General features: G+C 43.8%; 1 protein-coding gene across 1 annotated transcript in view; it reads left to right on the top strand.

Moving 5' to 3' along the window:
• The window catches only part of BCKDHB (branched chain keto acid dehydrogenase E1 subunit beta), an 880,450-nt gene that overhangs the window by 829,640 nt on the left and 29,999 nt on the right, over positions 1–20,811 (top strand). The window contains exon 10 of the mRNA XM_069235622.1: positions 13,183–13,331. Within this exon, the coding sequence (XP_069091723.1) occupies positions 13,183–13,323 (141 nt within the window). The 3' untranslated portion in view covers positions 13,324–13,331. The remainder of the gene's footprint in view (positions 1–13,182; positions 13,332–20,811) is intronic.

The raw sequence follows: 20,811 nt of genomic DNA, 5'->3' as shown, positions 1-20,811 counted from the left end.
GGATGTGGATAAAGTTCAGGTTCCACACTTCCTGCAGAAACTATATTTGCTTGAGGGGGAGGAGGTGTTACCTCCTTCGGTCCACCTGGATTGAATTCTGGCTACCCTGATTGGCAAAACGGCAGTGAATCCGGAGGATTGTGTGCCGACGGATACCTCGGACCGTAAGGTGGATTCTGGTCTTTAAAGGGCGTTTGCCGCTGAGAATCTGGCGCGAAGGGCTGGTATATATTCGGCTTATGCGGCCCAGTCGTTGGTGCGAGACTTTGATAAGCTGGCGGTGGCTGTTCAGGAAGGGGCTGAATGTTCAGAGCTCCTGGATGATTTGGTGCAGCAGGCCAGCTTGTTGGCGGATGTGTCATCGGATGGGGTCCGTACTTCGGCTCTGGCCTCTGGTGCTTTGATTGGGGCTCGTAGGTCCCTCTGGTTGCGTTCATGGGAAGCTGACCCAGGGGAAAAGGCGGCCTTGCTGAGACTGCCGTTTGAAGGTCGTGGCCTGTTTGGGGAGCAGTTGGCATCCATGCTTTCCAAGACATTTAGAGCAAGGAAGCATGCTTTGCCTTATAAAGGGGTTTCTTCTTCCAGTAAGGGGTGGGAGAAACATTCCCGTTCTTCTCCGAATATGGGTTCCCACTCGTTTTCATTTAGATGACGGCGTTTTCAGCCATGTTTTTCCCCTAAGAAGTCGGCTCCTACGTTCCTGGGTGGATTCAGTAGGGGTCCTGTCATTCACTGTGGGCCTAGCATAGGGCCGGTTGGGGGAAGGCTGAGTCACTTTCTTTCTGCTTCGGTGGAGAGTGTCGACGTTCGTTGGGTGCTAGACATTGTGGACAATGGTTATGTCATCGATTTTGGGGTAGTACCTCCAGATTCAGGGGGACGTCCCACCCCTCTACCTTCAGGGGGGTCACGGAGAAGAGCATTGTTGGACGGAGTTCGGGACTTGCTGGTCTAAGGGGGCCATTTCCTGCGTTCCGCTGGAGGAACGGGGTCAGGGCACTTATTCGGTCTTGTTTCTTGTGCAGAAAGTTTCAGGGGGATTTCGTCCAGTGCTCAATCTGATAGATGTGAATGCTTGGATCAGGACGGTGCATTTCCGCATGCTGTCTATTCAGACTATATTTCCTTTGGTCAGGCATGGGGACTTTCTAGTGTCGCTGGATCTGCAGGATGCTTACCTGCACGTGCCTGTGGCGAGGTCTTCTCAGAGTTTCCTGAAGTTTGCTGTGGATCAGGAACACTACCTGTTTTGCGTTCTACCTTTCGGTCTAATATCTTCTCCTCAAATTTTTACACAGGTGCTGGCCCCCCTGGTGGCTTTGCTACATTCAGGGGGGTGTTTATTCATCCATATCTGGACGACGTCTTGATTCATGCCCGGTCACGGGTCCTGTTGCAGGGCAGGTGGCCCGGGTTCTGGGGGTCCTGCAAATCCAGGGGTTTTTAATCGACTGGGAGAAGTCAGGGTTAGTTCCGTCCCGGGATCTGGTTTTTCTGGGGACTCGATTTCGGACTCTTCTAGGCTTAGTGACGGTGTCAGAGAAGAGGTTGGGTGTACTATCGTCCTTGATAGAGTTGGTTGTATTCATGACCGCACCACGAGCTCTTCTATGGTTACGTCTGCAGGGTCCTTTGGCGTCGGTGATATTTCTGGTTCCTTGGGCGCGTTTCCATCTCCTGTGCTTGATGACGTGGTTCTGGAGAAGGTGGGCGCCGGGGTCCGGTTCTCTGAAGGACAGGGTTCTGGGGTCCGGAGTGTTTCACAGGGAATTGCAATGGCCGGATCTACTGTGCTGGGTGATTCCTTCCTCTCAACTTTTCTCCCTCCGGAAGTCTCTGTTTCTGCATCTGGGTCGGCTTTGGGGGCTTCCAGTGCTGGGTGTGTTTGCGTCAGCAGAGTATGCAAAGTTGGATCGCTTCTGCTCCCGTTTTCGGTGTCCCCGGGCCTGGGAGGTGGACGGGATGTCATGTCCTTGGCCGAAGGGTCTTTTGTATGCATTCCCTCCTTTTCAACTTCTCAGGGCGTTTCTGTTGAGGGTGAGGGATCTGGGTTCCAGGGTTATCCTGATTGCGCCTCTTTGGCTGCGGGCAAATTGGTTCCTGTTGTTAGGGCTGATGGCAGACGGGAGGTTGTGGCCTCTCCCTCTTTGTCCGTCTCCCCTGGAGTTTCCCTGCCTCCCAGTGGTGTCGTTGAGGAGGTTGCGCTTGACGGCCTGGAAGTTGTACGACGTGGCTTGACGGGTCTGGGGGTACCGGTAGCTTTGTGTTCTACATTGCTGGCTTCCAGGCGACGTTCTGCTTTACTTTCCTTTGGTAGACAGTGGCGAGTTTTTTCTTCTTGGTGTTTGAATCATGTGTTGGATCCTACCTGCGCGTCTATCTTGGAAGTGATGCAGTTCCTGCAGGACGGTGCACAATTGGGTTTGTCGGTAGCATCTCTGAGGGTACAGTGGGCGGCGATTCCGGCATTCAGAGGTCCATGGCGTATTCTTGAGGATGAAGGGCACTTGATGCCTAGATTTTTTCAAGGTCTGGTTAATTTGTTTCCTCTCCCGGTACGTTCTTTTCCTTCATGGGATCTCTCTTTGGTTTTGGATGTTTTGACGGTGGCCCCATTTGAGCCATTGGTGGACTGTGATTGGCGCCATCTGTCCTTGTAGACGTTCTTTTTGGTAGCCTTTACTTCGGATCGTCCGGTGCCTTCCTTTATTCCAAAGATCAATTCTTCGTTCCATTCTCGTCAGGAGGTTATTCTTCCTTCATTTGGTCCAGAGCCCTCCTCTGGGGAGGAGGTCCGTTTGCATTCGTTGGATGTACGCAGGGCTCTATTGGAGTACCTACGGGTGGTGGCTCCTTTTCGTATGGGGGTTTCCCTTTTTGTTACTTTCGGCCCGGCACGTGAAGGTGAGAAACCTTCCACGGCTTCCTTGAGTTGGTGGGTGAGATCTTTGGTTTTGTTGGCCTATTCCTTAAAAGGGGTGGTTCCTCCTCGAGGGATTCAGGGTCGGTCTACCAGAGGTATGGCGGCTACGGTGGCCGACCTTCAAGGGACTTCCGGGGTGGAAATTTGCAGGGCCGCCGCTTGGGCTTCTCCTTTGACGTTTGTGCGTCATTATAGGTTTTCGGACTTGGGTAATTTGGAGTCGGTTTTTAGGTCACCGTGTCTTATCCTCTATGAGATAATAGGGGTGGGTGTTTTGGTGTCCTTGGTGCATGATATGAATAATAGTTCTTGCAACTCAGTGTCCGTCTCCTGTGTTTTTCTTGCTATGTCTCATTGGTTTAAAAGGAAGGCGAGGGAGGGACGGGAGGTAATGCTTCCATTTTCTTACGATAATGGCATTACTCCTAGTCCTACTCCCTCGCCTTCCTTTTCCGTTCCCTCCCGCCCTCCTGGTACGGACTGTCCGAGTTGCTGCTTGGCATGGTTTTTGTACAGGAGGAGATAAGGGTGGGGGGCGGTTTTAAAAGGGGAAGGGAGGGTCTAGGGGGGAGGCGGGAGGCCTCATTGGTTTAAAAGGAAGGCGAGGGAGTAGGACTAGGAGTAATGCCATTATCGTAAGAAAATGGAAGCATTCCTGTCTGAGGTGGCATGGTGGCGAAAATAATATTGGACTGATAGTTGATCCCAAGCAGTGTCAGTGGCTGATATTAATTTAATAGTTCCATCCCGTCACTTTTTCTTATTCATTCAGTGCCTACTTGTACTCTAGACGTGGTCCTGTGCTCACTGTGCGATGGAACTGAAACTGCACCCTGCTGACGAGGCCCAAATAGGGCGAAACTAATGTGGGGTTGCTTTTGTTCCCATCTAGATGGGACATGGCCTGGCAGTTAAGAGCAGGCCCTAGGCTGATTTGCATGTGGCTAGATCCTGTCTTGGGTGGTGTGGTGGGCAAGAAAACAGTGAGCATTTCATCCGTCATACTTTGGCAAAAGCAGTGGATAGGAGTGCAACCAGAGTAATTACTAGTGGTTAACATTTATTTAAGCTTTCCATCCATCACTTTTTTGCATTCTGCTAAGTGTGCTGTAGTACGGAACATGTTAGAACACAATATTCTATATTTGTTAAATGGAAAACAATTGTTTCCTGGATTTCGTTGGAGTTTGTATCCTGGTCTGCTTGGTGCAAATGGGAGTTCTGTAAGATCCAGGCCTTTTACATGTTCTAGCATGTATTCCACTTATCACACAGTGAAAACCTTGTGCTGATTTTATGCTGATTGCCTGCTATTTCCTGGTTGCTTTAACCTTCTACCGCGTTGCTTTCTCGGAGTCCTGTAACCTTCAGGGCCTAACTGAAACCCTCTTGGTTGTGTACTTTCTAAAAGTCTCTCTTAATTTTCATTTATTGGGGTGCGCTACTCCTTCCACCTGTCATTTGGTGAGGAGAGATGGAGGCATGGCGCCTAGCGAACTGATTATTTGTCACTAATTATGTTGATAGTGAACTGGTTCATAATGTTCATTGTTTAAGTTTCTCTGTGGCGTTATGCACCATTTCTCCTACCTTTTAATTCCACTTTTCTTTATTTCTAGCTGTAATTCATCATTTTAGCACTAATTAGATAAAAGCACTTTATTAAGTTCACTAAAATAAAGAAAGAAAGATTGAAAGCGAAAGGACGGTGATGAAGAGACAGAAGAGGAAGAGAAATAGAATGAAAAGAGGCAATGGGGAAAGGAATAGACCAAGCGGGTGGGAATGTTATGAAAGAGTCTTTCAAGGGCTGGCTAAGAGTTTAAGAGCCAGCAGAGTGTTGAATGGGCTAACTGCATGTTGCGGGTGTTGCTGGAGAGGTGGAGGCTGAGTATATGTAGGTGTGACAGATTGAACTCTAGAAGGGTGAGTTTGAGCATTGACATTGTTGGTCTGAAGGTCTAATGAGGTTGACTGAGGGCCACTGAAGGTTGAATGACTGGTGAAGTTTTTGATTGTTCTTTAGTTGATTCAGGGGTTGGCTGACGGTATTTCAGGGCCAGCAGAGGGTCCATGAAGGTGGCTGTGTGGATCCCTGAGAGAGGCTGTGAACTAACTGATTTATTCTAGCATGGGATCTATTATCAGTGTCTGTGTGCCAGAGGGTGTAAGAGACTCTGAAAGGCGGCGAGCAATCTTTAGTAGACTTGGAGCTCTCGTCATACCTGGTTGACGGTCTCCTAGGAACCAGAAGAAAAACATCTAAGGGCCTGCAAAGTCTGAAAACCCGCACTGAGTGATCACAGAGGAGTTCTGGGAAGGACAGAGGTGTCAGCAGACCAGTGGCCCATTACTCTGAGCTATCGTCTACACCTACTCTCTCTTATCCTTACATGTGGGACCCCAGAGCCAGACGTCTTTACAGATACATCAGGTCAAAGATGCCCCCATAACAGACCCCTGCCCCTTACACTATCCTGCATACCCTGGTAGGGTCAGAAGGTCCCCATCCTTGGCTTTCTGATGCCAGTGCTATCCCCGTTCTGACTCTGAGGTATGTATTCCTATTGACAATAAAGCACCTGTTTTGTGGGTGAGGAAAAGCATGGACAAATGCTACCTGTGCTGTGCTGTTTTAGTGTGTGCGAGGGAAGGCCCTCCCTATTTGTGCTTGTGGAAACCTCTGCAGATTCATGTTCACTGGTCTTTGACGACTTGTTGAGAGCTAATGTGATGGTCTTGTTCTCTCCTTGAGGCTAAGCCAACCAACTCCTTGATTATATTGACCTTTTCACATGGTCTTTTCACCACCGTGAGCCATTGACTTTTGTCCATACTGGTTGTTCCTTCTGGGTCTTCAATTGCTTTACTGGGAAGATTGGATGCTTGTTATAGCAGCAGGTGTTCAACTCGCTGAGCTATCGTGACACTTTATAGGAACTGCATGTGGTGGATTCTCCAAGGTCAGCTTGTGTACTCATATTGCAAAAAAATATACATTGCTTTTAATTTTTTGTACATATTGTTATCGTGGACTGTTTTACAGTGATGTAATTTGAATGAGGTGGATGTGTATGCTCCGAGCACTATTACTTTAAGATAGTAACAATCTCATTGTGTCTTTGAGAAGTAGGTGATGAAATATAACAGCTAAAAAGCTTACAAAACACGTTCTATTGGTGTACTAAATAGTTACCCACTTAAACTGTGGGCATTGTGGTAAGTGTTGAAAAAGAAATTATTGATTTATTGCTCACAGTAATTACACAGAACTAAATATATTGATGGACGTATCATTACATGTTAATCTTTGAACCTACTTCAGCCAGTTACTATTGATTTTGAGAAAAGTGGTTATAGATTGACAACTACTGAACCAAGGGTAGGCTGCTGGTACAGTCAAGTGGCTGCAGCCTCTACTCTAGAAGTTGAAGCGCACAATTGACATTGATACATTATGTTTTTATTCGGGTGGTGTTAGTGCACACATTTTGGCGGGAGAGGTAGATAGGCAAGCTTTATTTTTGGGTATATATTTTAAGTCAGCGCCCACTCGATTTCAAGGGCCGTGGCTGTCTGATCTTGATTCTTTCCAGCTCTAATGGCAAGAGATGCTTGTCCTGTTGTCACTGAAAACTGCACACACTTATTTATCATTTTCCCGATGTCCAGCAGGACATGTCTGTGTATTTAGTATTTGATTAGCTTGAACCCAGCCAAAAGGCAGCAGAGTGTTGTACCTGGTCAAAGACAAGTATAAAGTCAGTGAGTAAAATGAGAGGAAGTTAGGTTGTGGACGGTTAATACATTGTGATGCAGTGTTTTTTAGAGAGGTGAGAGTTCAGCTCTTTCCTAAACTGGAGCATCATTGGTCCTAATGGATACAAGGATGTTGTTCCAGATACTTGGTGCACAGATGAAAAGGGCCTGCTATCTTGTTGTTTTTCTATTTTATGCTTCTAAGTCTGCAGTCTGAAGGCGTCCTGGCCGCTAATGTTCTCAGAGATGGTGAGCTTGTCTGCCAGAAAAGCAGGGATTCTGGTTGTGATGGGTTTGCTAATGATGCTGCTGGTTTTGGAAATGACGTGAAATGGCAAGGGGAGCCAATAGAGCTTCATCAGGATGGGGGTGTGATGTGATATTTTATAAGACCCTGAATGAGGCGTGGTGCTGCATTAAGGATGCACTTAAGGGGATCCAGTGTGGAGTCTAGGATGCCATGAAGTAGAGCATTACCACCACCCAGATACAAGAGTATAAAGGCTTGAACAGCAGTTCTTTAGTGTGCTTTCTAGCTGAGAGTTCAAGCAATATAAAGATGAAGGTGCCGTGTTCATCTGTGTTCAAGAGAACATTGACTACAATGTATAAGATACCATTCTCCGTACTGCAGTGAGATCTGAAGTCAGACTGCTAATCATTCAGGAGATGGTTAGCATTGGTGTGATCTTGGAGTTGAATATAGGTTGCTTTTTCATTGATCTTGCTAATGAACGGTAGGTGAGTGATGGGCCTGTGTTTGACGAGGTCATCAGGGTCAATTATTGGTTTCTTAAGGAGTTGGAGGATCTGGCATGTCTTGAGAGCTTCTGGAAAGATGCCTTAAGTGAGAGATGCATTGACAATGGCAAATGGGTTGAGAGCGCTGTAGCAGAAAAAGCTTTGAATAAGGACGATGGTCGGACATCATCTTCCTAAAAAGTGTCTGAGTGAGTTGAGTATGCCAATGAGATCTGTTAGAGATAGGGCTTTGAAGACAGAATATTTTGGGATTCTGCAGGAGAGGGTGGGTGTAACAGATGAGGAGGCCTGGAGTTGTCAGTGTCATCAATGTGCTGTCGGGCATTACATTTTTCTGTGGTGTGCGGAATAGATGGGTCTGGCAGGGGTTTGATGCAGTCCTTGATCATCTTGAACAGCATTCTGCTTCTGTTGGTAGCTTCATTAATGATCTTAGTATAGCCATTTGCTGTAGCTGATTTGATAAGCTGTCTGTATTGTGCAGAGAGACTTGAGTATCTTGCAGGTTTTAATTGGCGTGTGGATGTTGACAATGGCTTTCCAAAAACTTATTGAAGTTGTTTTGAAGGACGCTGGCGTCAGACATAGAGTCAATAGAGTGAAAGATGGGTTCAAACACTAGGTTGTCTATGGTCTAGTTTTTTAAGGATCTGAAGGTTTGGTCTTCTCTTTTGTGTTGACCTTGGTTTGTTGGTAGGACGCTAAGCAAGGGGATAAGGATGGCGAAGTGGTTGGTCCAATCCAGGGCTATGGGAGGTTTGAATCGGAATGTTAGCAATGTTGAGAAGACTAGGTTGAGGATGTGACCTATCGACTGTGCTGTTTGTGTGACATGATGTATCACTTTGAATACATCAATGAGGTTGAAGAGGATGTCTCTTGGTCTTTTCAAAGCTTCATTCTCTGGGAGGTGGAACTAATCCAAGAGGGTAGAGTAGGCATGTCACGTGGACGAGATGGTGACTAGATGTAAAGACATCATTTTTGGTGCAGCAGCACCTCATTTTACACTATCTTACATGTCATTTCATTTTTAGACTAGCCTGAATTCATTGTCCATTACCTTAAGGATAGTATGGCCTCATTTCTATCGAGCAGTGACCTAATTTTCCAGTACCCTTCCTCCATTCATAACATGTCATCCTTTAGTGCTTGTTCTGGTAAACGTAGAATACTTATTGTATAATTCATATATTTGTTGGGCTACTTAAACTCTGAAGTATTGTGTTATGTTGTACAGTAGTGTATTCAAAACAGTAGCAATAAAATAGTAATGTTTTAGTTATGCTTGCATGTTACTCCTCATAGGGAATTCATTTAGTGTATTCTTATATGATGTTGCAGTTAAGCTTTCATGGTTTCCATACATGTTTTACAATGTTATTGCTTAGAGGCATAACACAGATGGTAGGGTACAAATTGCTAATGTCATGTTATGAATGTGTCACTGGTCAAACCTTGTTGTATGACATAAGCAACATAAGCCACAGACCCCATGACCCTTAGCACAAGTGCCAGTGAGCGATCCTTTGATATGTATTTAACTCCATGTGGCTTAGTATGAAGACCTCTTTGAGATATCCAAAGACGGTAGTGCATATTGTTTTTTGTTTTTTAAAGCCAAATCCCATGAGCTGTACGTGTTGATGAGCCAGTCACTAAGAGTTACAGGTTCTGCATGTTCTTTATAACTAAGATTGTCAGATCTAGATGTCCTAACAGATCAGGTCAGGTATTACTGTATGTAGTCCCTTTGACTTAATAGCACCAATATTGGAAAAAGGCTTCTCAGGATAATTTGATTGAATTTCCAGCTCTGCACGGTAAAATGTAGCAAAACCTGGCACTTCCTCCTCTTCATGATCACTGACCTTGACCTTGTCTGTTGGCTTTTCTGCAAATGGCTTTAAAGCCGAACCTTTCCAGTATTACATCATGCCACACTCACATAACTGGTGTTTTCTTCAACCTCAGCGTTGGAAAATGCATATCAGTAGGAGGTTTTTAGCAGATTTCTTTATTTTGGTATGTGTTCGAGAAATGTTTTTACTTGTAATGCTGCCTGCCATGCTTGTAGAAAACAGCCTTACCATTACGTTTATGTGCAGATTCAATTCAGAAAATACTTTCAATAATGTTTTATTAAGTTCTTTACATATAGGCTGACTTTGACTCTGCCAAATGTGTTCCACAGTGTGCTTTTGAAAACTGCTTCTCCTATTTCCCACAATATGGTTGCCCTTGTACACTTCCTGTAAAGTCACGCTATCTATAACCTTCACCCCTCCATTAGGGAATTGGTCACAGTTTGGAAGAGCTGTCAGTGATAGCTTGCCGGTTTCCAGATGTAACATTTCCAATGAGCAATGGTGTGTTATGAACACAACCCTTATTTTGCAAATAAATGTTATTTGTGATACTGTTGTATTGATGTTTGATTTTCTGACTCAAGTTTCGGCATTGTAGGATTTGTGTTAACACACTGTTCAAATGAGATTTCAATGTGTGTACAGTTCTATTATTTTATAACGTGTGTTTTATGGAGCTTTCTTGGGTGCCGGCAAAGCAGGAATCCAGTGTTCGACCAATACAAATTATTGATATTAGATACATAATGAAGAGTATCATTAAAGGCACAATAGGTGATGTGAGAAAAACTTGCAAATAGTCTAACCACTGGCAATCTTTCAGGGTTGCACTCCAACCCATTGTTTCTTTTGTTGCCCTCGATGCCATCTGCAATTAGACACATCCATATGCAACTCATTCTTTGTCCTGATTCAATAGGAACAGTCAAGCCATAACTGCCAAGCCAGGTCCTCTCTGAACTGGAATACAAGCAAACCAAGACCAGCTTAGTTGTAGTTGGAGCTCTTCAAGCAGGTGCAGATTGGTCCTTTTAGCACAGTGAGCAAGGGACCCATGTCTGGGCATACCTTTTGCCTCCTAGGATGTTACATCAAATGGGATGGGAGTGGGTGTGATGGTGGCAAATAATCTAACCACTGGTAATTGTTCGGAGTAGCATTCCAGCCCATCATTTTTTGGCCAATCATGCCACCTCAGATTAGACCCAGTGGATGTGCAAGCTATATCCTTGGTCCTACTCCCTGGCAACAGCCCAGCCCGAACTACCAAGTCAGGTCCTCTTCAAACTCGACAAAAAGCAACTCAAGGCCAGTTTTGACCTTATTGGAACTGCGCCTCTCCATTATCAGTGTTTTGTTCACTCAGTGTTTATCTAGGGCCCTCTGTTTTGTAAGAGGCAGAAAGGTTAGCCTTTGCAGAGAAATAATGTGTGTGTGCGGACCTTCAGGGCCTCGTGTAAACCATTTGTCCTTTTAGACAAATGTTTTGGAAACTTGTGTTGGGAACTGTACTACTTGGTCCTATTATTTACAAAATGTTCTGAGTGGGGATAGATTTAGCCTTGCTCATTGTAAAGAAAGGATAAAACTGATGCCCACCTCTCTCAAAGTTAAACAGTTCTACTGTTAATTTTACTTTTATCTTAAATATCTTAAGGTTGCACCTGTCAAGTCACTGTTCGCAGGGAGCCTGTTCTGTAAATGGATAGCTGATACTTGTTGAACTAAATATACAATGTTCATAGATTTCCAACTTTCCCAGCATTCACATAAATGCACAGTACTAAACGCGGTTATCTACCAAAATATTGAATTTCCATGCGTGATCTTCCAATGGACTTTTAATGAACGCTTGGAAGAAGGTTAATCAGCAAAATAAAGGGCAGCATCTGTGTTAAACCTGTTTACAGATAAAATGTTTTTTCCCAACCTGGAGTTTGGGACATCCTCTTCCTTTCTCCACTCTGGACTCACTTTCCAGGGAGGAAAACAGTGTACAGTTTTGAAAATACCCACAAAAATATAAGTTGGTGGATGTTACAAATATTTTGTGTCTGTCATGCCTGGTCACAACATATTTCCAGCTCATAACCCTAATTCTAATAGTGTAGAGAACCTACTGTGGTACTGGAGTTATTGAAGTACTTTGTTCCTGGTGTAACAAGCCCAGATTGCAAACCAACAGGTACAAATTGCACTCTGACTGGTTTGCAACCTGGGCTGCTTCTTGTGATGCAACTGATCTAGTAATCAGTTGCATTTCAAAATGTGTATTTGGTTGAATTCACAAAACCACCTCTCTGATGATTATTTAGGTAGCAGGCATTTCTTGACCGTATGCAAATGGCATTGAGAACTGCGAAGGACAGTAGACCTCTATCCCAGTGTTCGTTGGACATTGGTCGGCTTCAGTGCTGATGGTGCCCTGTACAAGGATTTTTTGGTGCCCCCTAACCCCATGACCACCTCCTCAGATTCCCTCACTACCACCCAGCAACTGTGCCCCTCATCTCTCTCTTTCACATACATTCATTTGTTTTGAAGCGCTTGTAAAGGCTGGCTTTAATAATCCACTCAGCTATCCACATATAATATAGTTCTTTTCTTTGCAACAGGCATATTAACCCTCTACGCTTCTTTATGGCGAGTCAAAGGTGCCGCAAGACAAAACTCCCATCTCTCTCCCTAGCAGGAACATTAATCACAAAAGGTATCTTGGCATTTTAATTGCTTCCTGAAGGCTGGACGCACACAGAACTTTTCAGCAGGGGCTTTTAAATCTCAAGTTTCATAAATTATTGCTAAACACAGTCAGCGCCCCCCCCCCCCCACCCCCCTCCAATCCAGGTCAGCACTCAGTGCGGCCGCACCACCCAAAAGCCAGCCCTGAGGTAAGTCCCTTTGGCCACTATCTTCTCCCATCAAAACTGGGCAACACAATTTTAAAAGGGAAACCCTTCTCTGGGGACAACTTACCCTTTGTAAGTCAGTTATCACTCCAACCTAACTGGTCAGTGGTTTGCGACCGCAGTTGCAGTAACAAACCATTGATACATAGCATTCTAAAACGCAAATGGGAGGGGCGCCTCCTTCCCGTCCCTGAAAAAGTTAAAAGCAAGCGAGAAATGTTTTTGTGATTCGCGGAGTACATTTTCTACATTTTAAAACACTCTTTTGTGGGTGCAAAGCCTATGAACTCGGGAATCACAGGATTTGCGGCTGTAGAATAATTTTGTAACATTGGGCTCTAAATTCTGTTAATGGGATTAGGTCTTCACAGATCTGGGATCTCCGACAGGCTCTTTTTGTTTCCCATATCAGTTATAATTAAATACGTTAAAACATCTCTGAATCGGGCTCAGGGTGTTATGCTTAACATAATTATATGAGAAGAAGTGGTGTTGAAATAATCCCTTTCTATTAAAAAGATCCACTATTGGCAATGCGTGCTCCCAGTCTGAGAGAAAAAGGACAGTGCATAATTGTGATGCTTTTGCAATGGCAGTGACAATAGCTGTGTTTAAGAAAGTACAATATCGTTTGGATTTTCAATACAGTGGTACTGAACTTAAGTAACACACTTGGCTAAATTATTGAAAAAAGCTGTCTGGCAGTAACGTTTTACCATTCCGAAGAAAAACCTTTTCTTCTGTTTTTTTAGAAAGAGCCTGTTAGTGAGCAGACGGTTCTTGCCCTTACCATAAGCTATAAATACAGTATGCTCTTTGCAATCACAGCAGAATGTGAGACAGTTTCCATTTGTAGATGTTTAAAAACGTAATGTGAAAGGAGTGTAGTAATTATGTGCACCACATTACTTTTCTAATTTGGGGCACGTTTTTTCTTACATCTTGGTTTTCTATTTTGCAGGAAGAATGCTTCTTGAACCTGGAAGCGCCAATTGCACGAGTTTGTGGATATGATACACCTTTTCCTCACATCTTTGAACCTTTCTATATTCCAGACAAATGGAAATGCTTTGATGCTCTTCGAAAAATGATAAACTACTGATCTGAGAGGTACAAATCATCTTGTTTAAACTGTTACAAATGTGAAATTTTTCAGTTGTGTGATTGTTGCGCAGTACTGTAATACCTATATACAATTGCAGTAAATTAAGCATGAGTCTCAAACTCACTAAGGTGCCTCCTTGCCTTTCCATGCCAGAGTGGGAGCAAGAGATCTGTGGACCTTCAGTGATAAATTGTGAAGAGAAAGAGGTGTTCTTGAGCAGGTCAATCAGGATTTTTTTCTACAGACATTTCTATCATCTAGTTTCTTGGGACGACCACTTACCACACCTTGAAAAGTTTGTTTCTTCTCATGGAACATATTGTACTTAGCCCCGTATGGCATGGCATATAAGTAGCACCTGCCTCATAGATATTCCTTTGCTTCTATCAGCCCTCTTCCTAGTGCGTGCTCGAGAAATGCTCAAGCACCACTGGAGGGTATCACAACATCCTTCCATAAGCTAAAAGAGATACAGCTCTGTGTTCCTTTTCCAGCACTGGACCCTTTCTTTGACTCTACTCTGGCCATTTGGCAGCTGAGTAAAAGGAGTGAAATGTGACGTGTGCCACATTGGGCAAATCACTGTGTTCTCTTGTTTAAAGATATAAGCAAAACAATGACTACTAAAGAATAAATTTAGAGGTTAGCTTTAGGAAAAAAACATTCTTGAATGATGGGGTTATTAGACCATGAACTCCTGTTGCGGCATATACTCCTGCACCCTTGTCATGTAGCCCAGTATGTTTGTCATTGCAGTTTAACATATGGGTAATGATGTTTTGGGGTGCTCTCTGACGCAGAGTTGGGGGACAGAGACAACTCTTCCATCTTCTCAGCATCTTCTTCCTTTTCAACACTTAGCTTAAGAGATATGGTGTTTAGGTATGGAACTGAATCCCTACACTCAATTTATCTTTGTAACATGTCAGAGTTGAATGAATGGAGAGAAAGGGTTGTGGTTGAGAGCAAAATAAATTTAGAGAGGCCAAGTGTGCTGCCCGTCCAGCCAGTTTAGGACTGATGCAAAGAACAGTTCGGGTAGACAAACATGGACAAAGAGAAACCCTCAATATCTCATTTGAAAAAGTAGTTGGGTGTCTATTTTGTTGTCCTGTGTGTGAAATCCTCAAGTTTGTTCTATTATTGACGTTCCTATGACTCCATACATATTTACACTTTAATTGTTTAGACCGTTGGTGTTAAATACAGATTTCAGTCATAATGATAGCTCCCAAACCACCCTGCAGGGTTTACAGATTGTGATGTCAGACAGGATTATACGGCATGGAGAACCAAATTATGCATCAAGGTTATCTAAATTATGTGTAAAAAAATGCAAATTACGTAGCACATTTCCTGACAGTAGCTTGAGCTAGAATTGTTTTTTTTAAATCTGAGAATTTTTCAAATGTGGCAAATATGATAAATGCGTAATTGTGCAGTAAACACTGCATGCTCAGAATCATAAATCCCTTGCCTCTCATCATTGCCCAACGATTTTAGAAACAATTTATTTCTGAAAAGTGAAACAAAAACTAAATTTTCTTATTGCATTGACTGGCCATTGTTAACAGCCATTGTTAGCCGTACTTTGCAAGAAATTGCCTTTTCACGCTATCAACTCCAAAATGAAAATGTGAGAAAATATCTTGGAGCACAACTTAAATAAGTCTTTGAAGAGGAGGGCTCCCATGGCAAGTGTATCTAGCAGAGGCAATCGGTTGATTAAAAATTGAGGCCGCCAAATTAAACTGCCGTGATATATCATTTCGAGCCTGGAAATAAGCAGTGAATGTGCAGGTCGTGAAAACCTCATTTAAATAGAACACTAAAAGGCTCTGTCGCAGCTTCGCAGCTCCACATTCGAGGCATTGGGCGCCTCCTTTATGCCGGGAAGGGCTCAGCCCTACTTTCATCAATCGCTCACAGCCCACATACGCAGGAAAGTCCTTTCCATGATGCTCTTTGCCCTACTGATCACAGATTTTAACCCCTCCTGTGCAAGGCAGGATGAGGCACCATCCTGCAGACTTTGCAACTACTGCAGGGAATCCTGGCTCCACCTGTTGTACTGTTGCCCCAAACTTGCCAATGACTGCCATCAACTGCCAATTCTCTTTTTCCGATCTTGCAGAAGAGCCTCAGACGTGTTTCTCCACCAATACACCAAAACCTCTAGCAAGGTTGGGGAAGTTTACAGACTCTTATTAGATCTGCACTTCTTAACGTCTCAACAGAGTGGCAATGGACAAGATCCAGTGTGTCTCCCACACTTTTTCCTTCCCCTTCCTGGAGTCTAGAGCCTGCACACATTGAACATCTTAAAGGATACAAGCAAAGTTAGTCCTGCCCTTGAGGTCAAACAAGTTGCAGCACAAGCACTTTGTGCTTTCTTGCCTTTTGCAATAATTCCGTGGATTTTATATTCAGAGCAATCAGGATGTAAGATGAGAAGAGACAATGCCCACAGTAATCTTTCCTTTAAGACTTTTAATGTTAACATTTCAACAGGGTGACAGTAGACCAGTTTCAGTGCGTCTCATGCACTTTCTTCTTTCCCACCTTCCCTCCCTGGGGGTCCACAGCCTGCATATGTTGAACATCTTAGGGTATACAGGCAAAATTATTCTGGCCCTTGCGGCCACCAGTGTTGCAATACAAGCACTCCGCACTTTCTTGCCTTTTGCACTATCCCTGTGGACTTTTCAGTCAGAGCAACCAGGATGTAAGACTAGAAGAGACAATATTCGAGATGCTCTTTCTTTTAAGAATTTGAATGTCTTTTCACAAACTCTACTCTTGTTTTAAGAAGTATTGCTGATAGCTTTTTTTAAATGATTTTTAATATTTCCTATCATTGCACACAGGAAACTGATGCGCTTTGTTTACATATAATGATTGTAAGTAGTCGAACATGAATAAAAATAATTTATTTATTCGAAAATGTAAGAAAAAATGCATAACTTGTAACAAAGTCCTGTATTGCTGTAACGCAGCTCTTGTGACATTTACAAACCTTGATGCATTTTATTGTATTTTTACAAAATGAAATATATAAACTATACATAATGAGTGCTGTTCACCTTTTCAAAGATGATGTCAAGGAAACGTGTATCTGTATAGAAAGTGTTGAATAGATTTGGAGTAACAGAAAAAGCTGACATTCACATATTCAGCTTTTCAAAAAGACTATATTGTGAAATAAATGTATTGTTTGTATGGCATCTGCAAATCAGGCTGCTCAAAACGTATCTTATTGAACAGGCTCTTCAGCCATATATTATCATACTTACAATGATTTAGTTTTACAATGATACAAAGTGAAATTTAAATGAACAAAGTAAGATTTCTAATTGGTCCCCTCCAACAAAGGCAGAAAATGACTCTATTGATACATTTTCACTTGGGTAAGAAATTTTAGATTTGGCGTAAGCCAAGACATTTTCATTTTACTGAAATTATTATGACAATGTACTTACTTCAAGGGGCTTTCAGTGAGTTCTCTTCATACATTGGTCTGCTGCCCTGTCTTTTACATTTTGTTTCCACCCACTGCAGCATACAGCATTGGGCAATAGGTCTGGCTGCTTCAGCCACTGGCTAATTCACTTTGAGTGACTGCAGTGTGCTCTTTTACAAGGAGCACCTCCTCACAAAAGGTAGTTCCGTTCAGTGGCAGTGTTATTTAAACTTTCTTATAACTTTGTTGTCTTTGTGTGTAGACCCTGATCTGATAGCAGGTCGCTTTCTAGCAGATGTAATCAGAAAGTACATTCCAGCTTTATCAGATCCTGTCTCTTGCCAGTTCTATTGTAAATTCCTTTTGGAGTAGCGTCTGTTTATCTAACTGTTTATATTTTACATTTTACCAAATTGTGTCCATTTGAAACTAAACTGTTCTTTATAAAGTTACACTCTTTTTAGCAAGCAACGAAGTGCATTTATAATAACACTCCTGCATGTCATGTTAGTATGTATTTTAATTGAGGGCTACAGTTATACTAGTTTAGTCTATGTCTGCTTGTTGTCTGGCTGCCAAGTATGCTTTCGGTTCTTTTGTAGTCTTGCTTATATAGATATTTCACTACTTTACTACTAATTGAAGCTGTGCCGTTTATTCCAATTTCCTGTTCTATCTAGCCATCTGTCTGCCCATAAGTCTGTCTATGGAAATCTATCTGTCTATCTCTGTCTTTGCAACCCTATCTGAATATGCAACACTATTGTTCGATGCAATCTATTCTGTCTGTCTTTGTAACCATCTCTATTTACATATTAATAAACATTTTTAAAAAATTTACAAATGAAGCATTAGCAAAACAAGACGAAACAGTGAAAGCTTTGAGGGCCAATTTGATTACACACTGGTGTAGAAGCAGAAGTCTGCATTCACTGTTTAAAAGAACCAGATACCAATTATAAATGGTAAGTTTCACAATTTAGAAGTTAACGTATTAGGCATTTAAGAATGTTTGTTCAACTGTTAAATTCAAGTGGATTATCTTTACTTAAAATTGGTGTAGATCATCCACACACATGCCTAATAGAGGCAGAACATGTCAGATTATGGTAGTAGCCAAGCACAAAGTGGAATATACGATAAGAACAATATAGTCTTAACATCTGATAGATGAAAAAAAATTATGAAACTCCTACTAGGATAAACTCACAAATAAAATATTTGCAAGCGTATTGTTAGGGGTTACAACGTGGAAATAATAAAACACACTGCCTTAAAGAGGCATATGCAGTTGCCAGCTGAAATAAAAACAGGCTTGAAATATCAAATGGCGTTGTACAACCTTTTACACTGATGATCTTTTGTGTTTGTGGGCAATAGGAAAGAGGGGCAATCAAAAGTGGGTAGCAGTATGGCTACATTTTTTAAATATGTGGAGTTTGACCATCACCCTATATTATACACTTAAAATTAATAAAGTTAATACCTGCTATAATGAAAAGTTTTCACTCTGGCAAAACCAGAAAACACCTCTGGTTGTCAGTGTAGGAAGCTGGTCTGGCTTATAGTGAGTACCTTGTCGTACATACACCTTGTGCCAGGTCCAGTTATCCCTTATTAGTAGGTTAGAGGTGTTCTAGCAGCTTAGGCTGATAGAGGTAGATATAGCAGAGCAGCTTAGGCTGAACTAGGAGACATGCAAAGCTCCTACTATACCACTTAGTACTATATCATAAGAAAACACAATACTGAGAGTTACTAAAAATAAAGGTACTTTATTTTAGTGACAATATGCCAAATGTATTTCAGAGGATATACTCCCTTAGGAGGTAACTAATATACACAAAATATACATACACAAATCAAATCTGGTAAGTAAACAGTTAGAAAAGTAGTGCAAACACTGTAGAACACAATAAAATGCAATAGGGAGAAATAGGACTAGGGGCAACACAAACCATATACTCCAAAAGTGGAATGCGAACCACAAATGGACCCCAGGCCCAGTGTAGTGTGTAGAGGGATGCTGGGAGTCTAAGAAAACACTAAGGGTGTCCAAGATACCCCACCCCAAGACCCTGAAAAGTAGGACTTAAGTTACCCTACTATCCCAGAAAGACAGTAAAGTCGAGATAGGGGATTCTGCAAGGACAACAACCGACTGCAAAGCACTGAAGACGGATTCCTGGACCAAAGGACCTGTAAAGGAAGGGGACCAAGTCCAAGAGTCACAAAAGTGTCCAGGAGAGGCAGGAGCCTACTAAACCCCGGATTAAGGTGCAAAAGGGCTGCCTCCGGGTGGAAGAAGCCAAAGATTCAGCAGGTGCACAACAGAAGGTGCCAGGAACTTCTCCTTTGGTCAGAAGATGTCCCACTGCATGCTGGAGAATGCAGAGTTGTTTCCATGCAGAAAGACCGCAAACAGGCCTTGCTAGCTGCAAGGGTCGCAATTGAGGATTTGGGTGCTGCCAGGGCCCAGGAACGACCAGGAGGTCGCCCCTTGGAGGAGGAGACAGAGGGGGCACTTAGCAACACAGAGAGCCCACGCAGAAGCAGGCAGCACCTGCAGAAGTATCTGAACAGGCATTTAGAAGATCTGAGGATGACGGTCGACTCAGAACAACAAAAGAGGGTCTCACGAAGTCGGAGTCCAATTCAGTGAGTTGGGCAATGCAGGACGGAGTACTGGGGACCTGGGCTAGGCTGTACTCAAAGGAAGTCTTGTAAAAGTGCACAGAAGCCCGAGCAGCTGCAGTTCACGCAGTGCACAGGATCACTGTCTGGCGTGGGGAGGCAAGGACTTACCTCCACCAAATTTGGACAGAAGGGCCACTGGACTGTTGAAGACACTTGGACCCAGCTCCTGTGTTCCAGGGGCCACACTCGTCAGGATGGGAGGGGACCCAGAGGACCGGTGATGCAGAAGTTTGGTGCCTGCGTTGGCAGGGGGAATTTTCCGTTGACCCATGGGAGATTTCTTCTTGGCTTCCAGTGCAGGGTGAAGGCAGGCAGCCTTCAGAGCATGCACCACCAGGACACAGTTGAGAAAGCCAGCAGGATGAGGCGCTACAGTGTTGCTGGTAGTCTTCTTGCTACTTTGTTGCAGTTATGCAGGCGTCCTGGAGCAGTCAGCGGTCGGTCCTTGGCAGAAGTCAAAGAGGGAAGTGCAGAGGAACTCTGGTGAGCTCTTGCATTTGTTATCTGGTGAGATACCCACAGGAGATACCTTAAATAGCCCTCAGAGGAGGATTGGCTACAGAGAAAGGTAAGCACCTATCAGGAGGGGTCTCTGAGGTCACCTGCTGGCACTGGCCACTCAGAGTTGTCCATTGTGCCCTCACACCTCTGCATCCAAGATGGCAGAGGTCTGGGACACACTGCAGGAGCTCTGGGCACCTCCCCTGGGAGGTGCTAGTAAGGGGAGTGGTCACTCCCCTTTCCTTTGGCCAGTTTCGCGCCAGAGCAGGACTGGGGGGATCCCTGAACTGGTGTAGACTGGCTTATGCAAGGAGGATATACCATCTGTGCCCTTCAAAGCATTTCCAGAGGCCAGGAGAGGCTACTCCTCCCTGGCCCTTCACACCTATTTCCAAAGGGAGATGGTGTAACACCCTCTTCCAGAGGAAATCCTTTGTTCTGCCTTCCTGGGACCAGGCTGCCCAGGCCCCAGGGGGGCAGAAACCTGTCTGAGGGGTTGGCAGCAGCGGTAGCTGCAGAGGAGACCCCGGAAAGTTAGGTTGGCAGTACCCGGGCTCTATGCTGGAGACACGGGGATGCATGAATACCGGTATTGGTGTGACAATTCCATGATCCTATACATGTTACACGGCCATGTTCGGAGTTATCATTGTGACGCTACATATAGGTATTGACCAATATGTAGTGCACACGTGTAATGGTGTCCCCGCACTCACAAAGTCCGGGGAATTTGCCCTGAACAATGTGGGGGTACCTTGGCTAGTGCCAGGGTACCCACACACTAAGTAACTTTGCACCTAACCTTCACCAGGTGAGGGTTAGACATA

Source organism: Pleurodeles waltl, chromosome 5 (genome assembly GCF_031143425.1).
Source record: "Pleurodeles waltl isolate 20211129_DDA chromosome 5, aPleWal1.hap1.20221129, whole genome shotgun sequence".
NCBI classification, from domain to species: domain Eukaryota; kingdom Metazoa; phylum Chordata; class Amphibia; order Caudata; family Salamandridae; genus Pleurodeles; species Pleurodeles waltl.
Note: the sequence above shows the minus strand (reverse complement) of the source record. Positions and strands in the feature narration are given on the sequence as shown.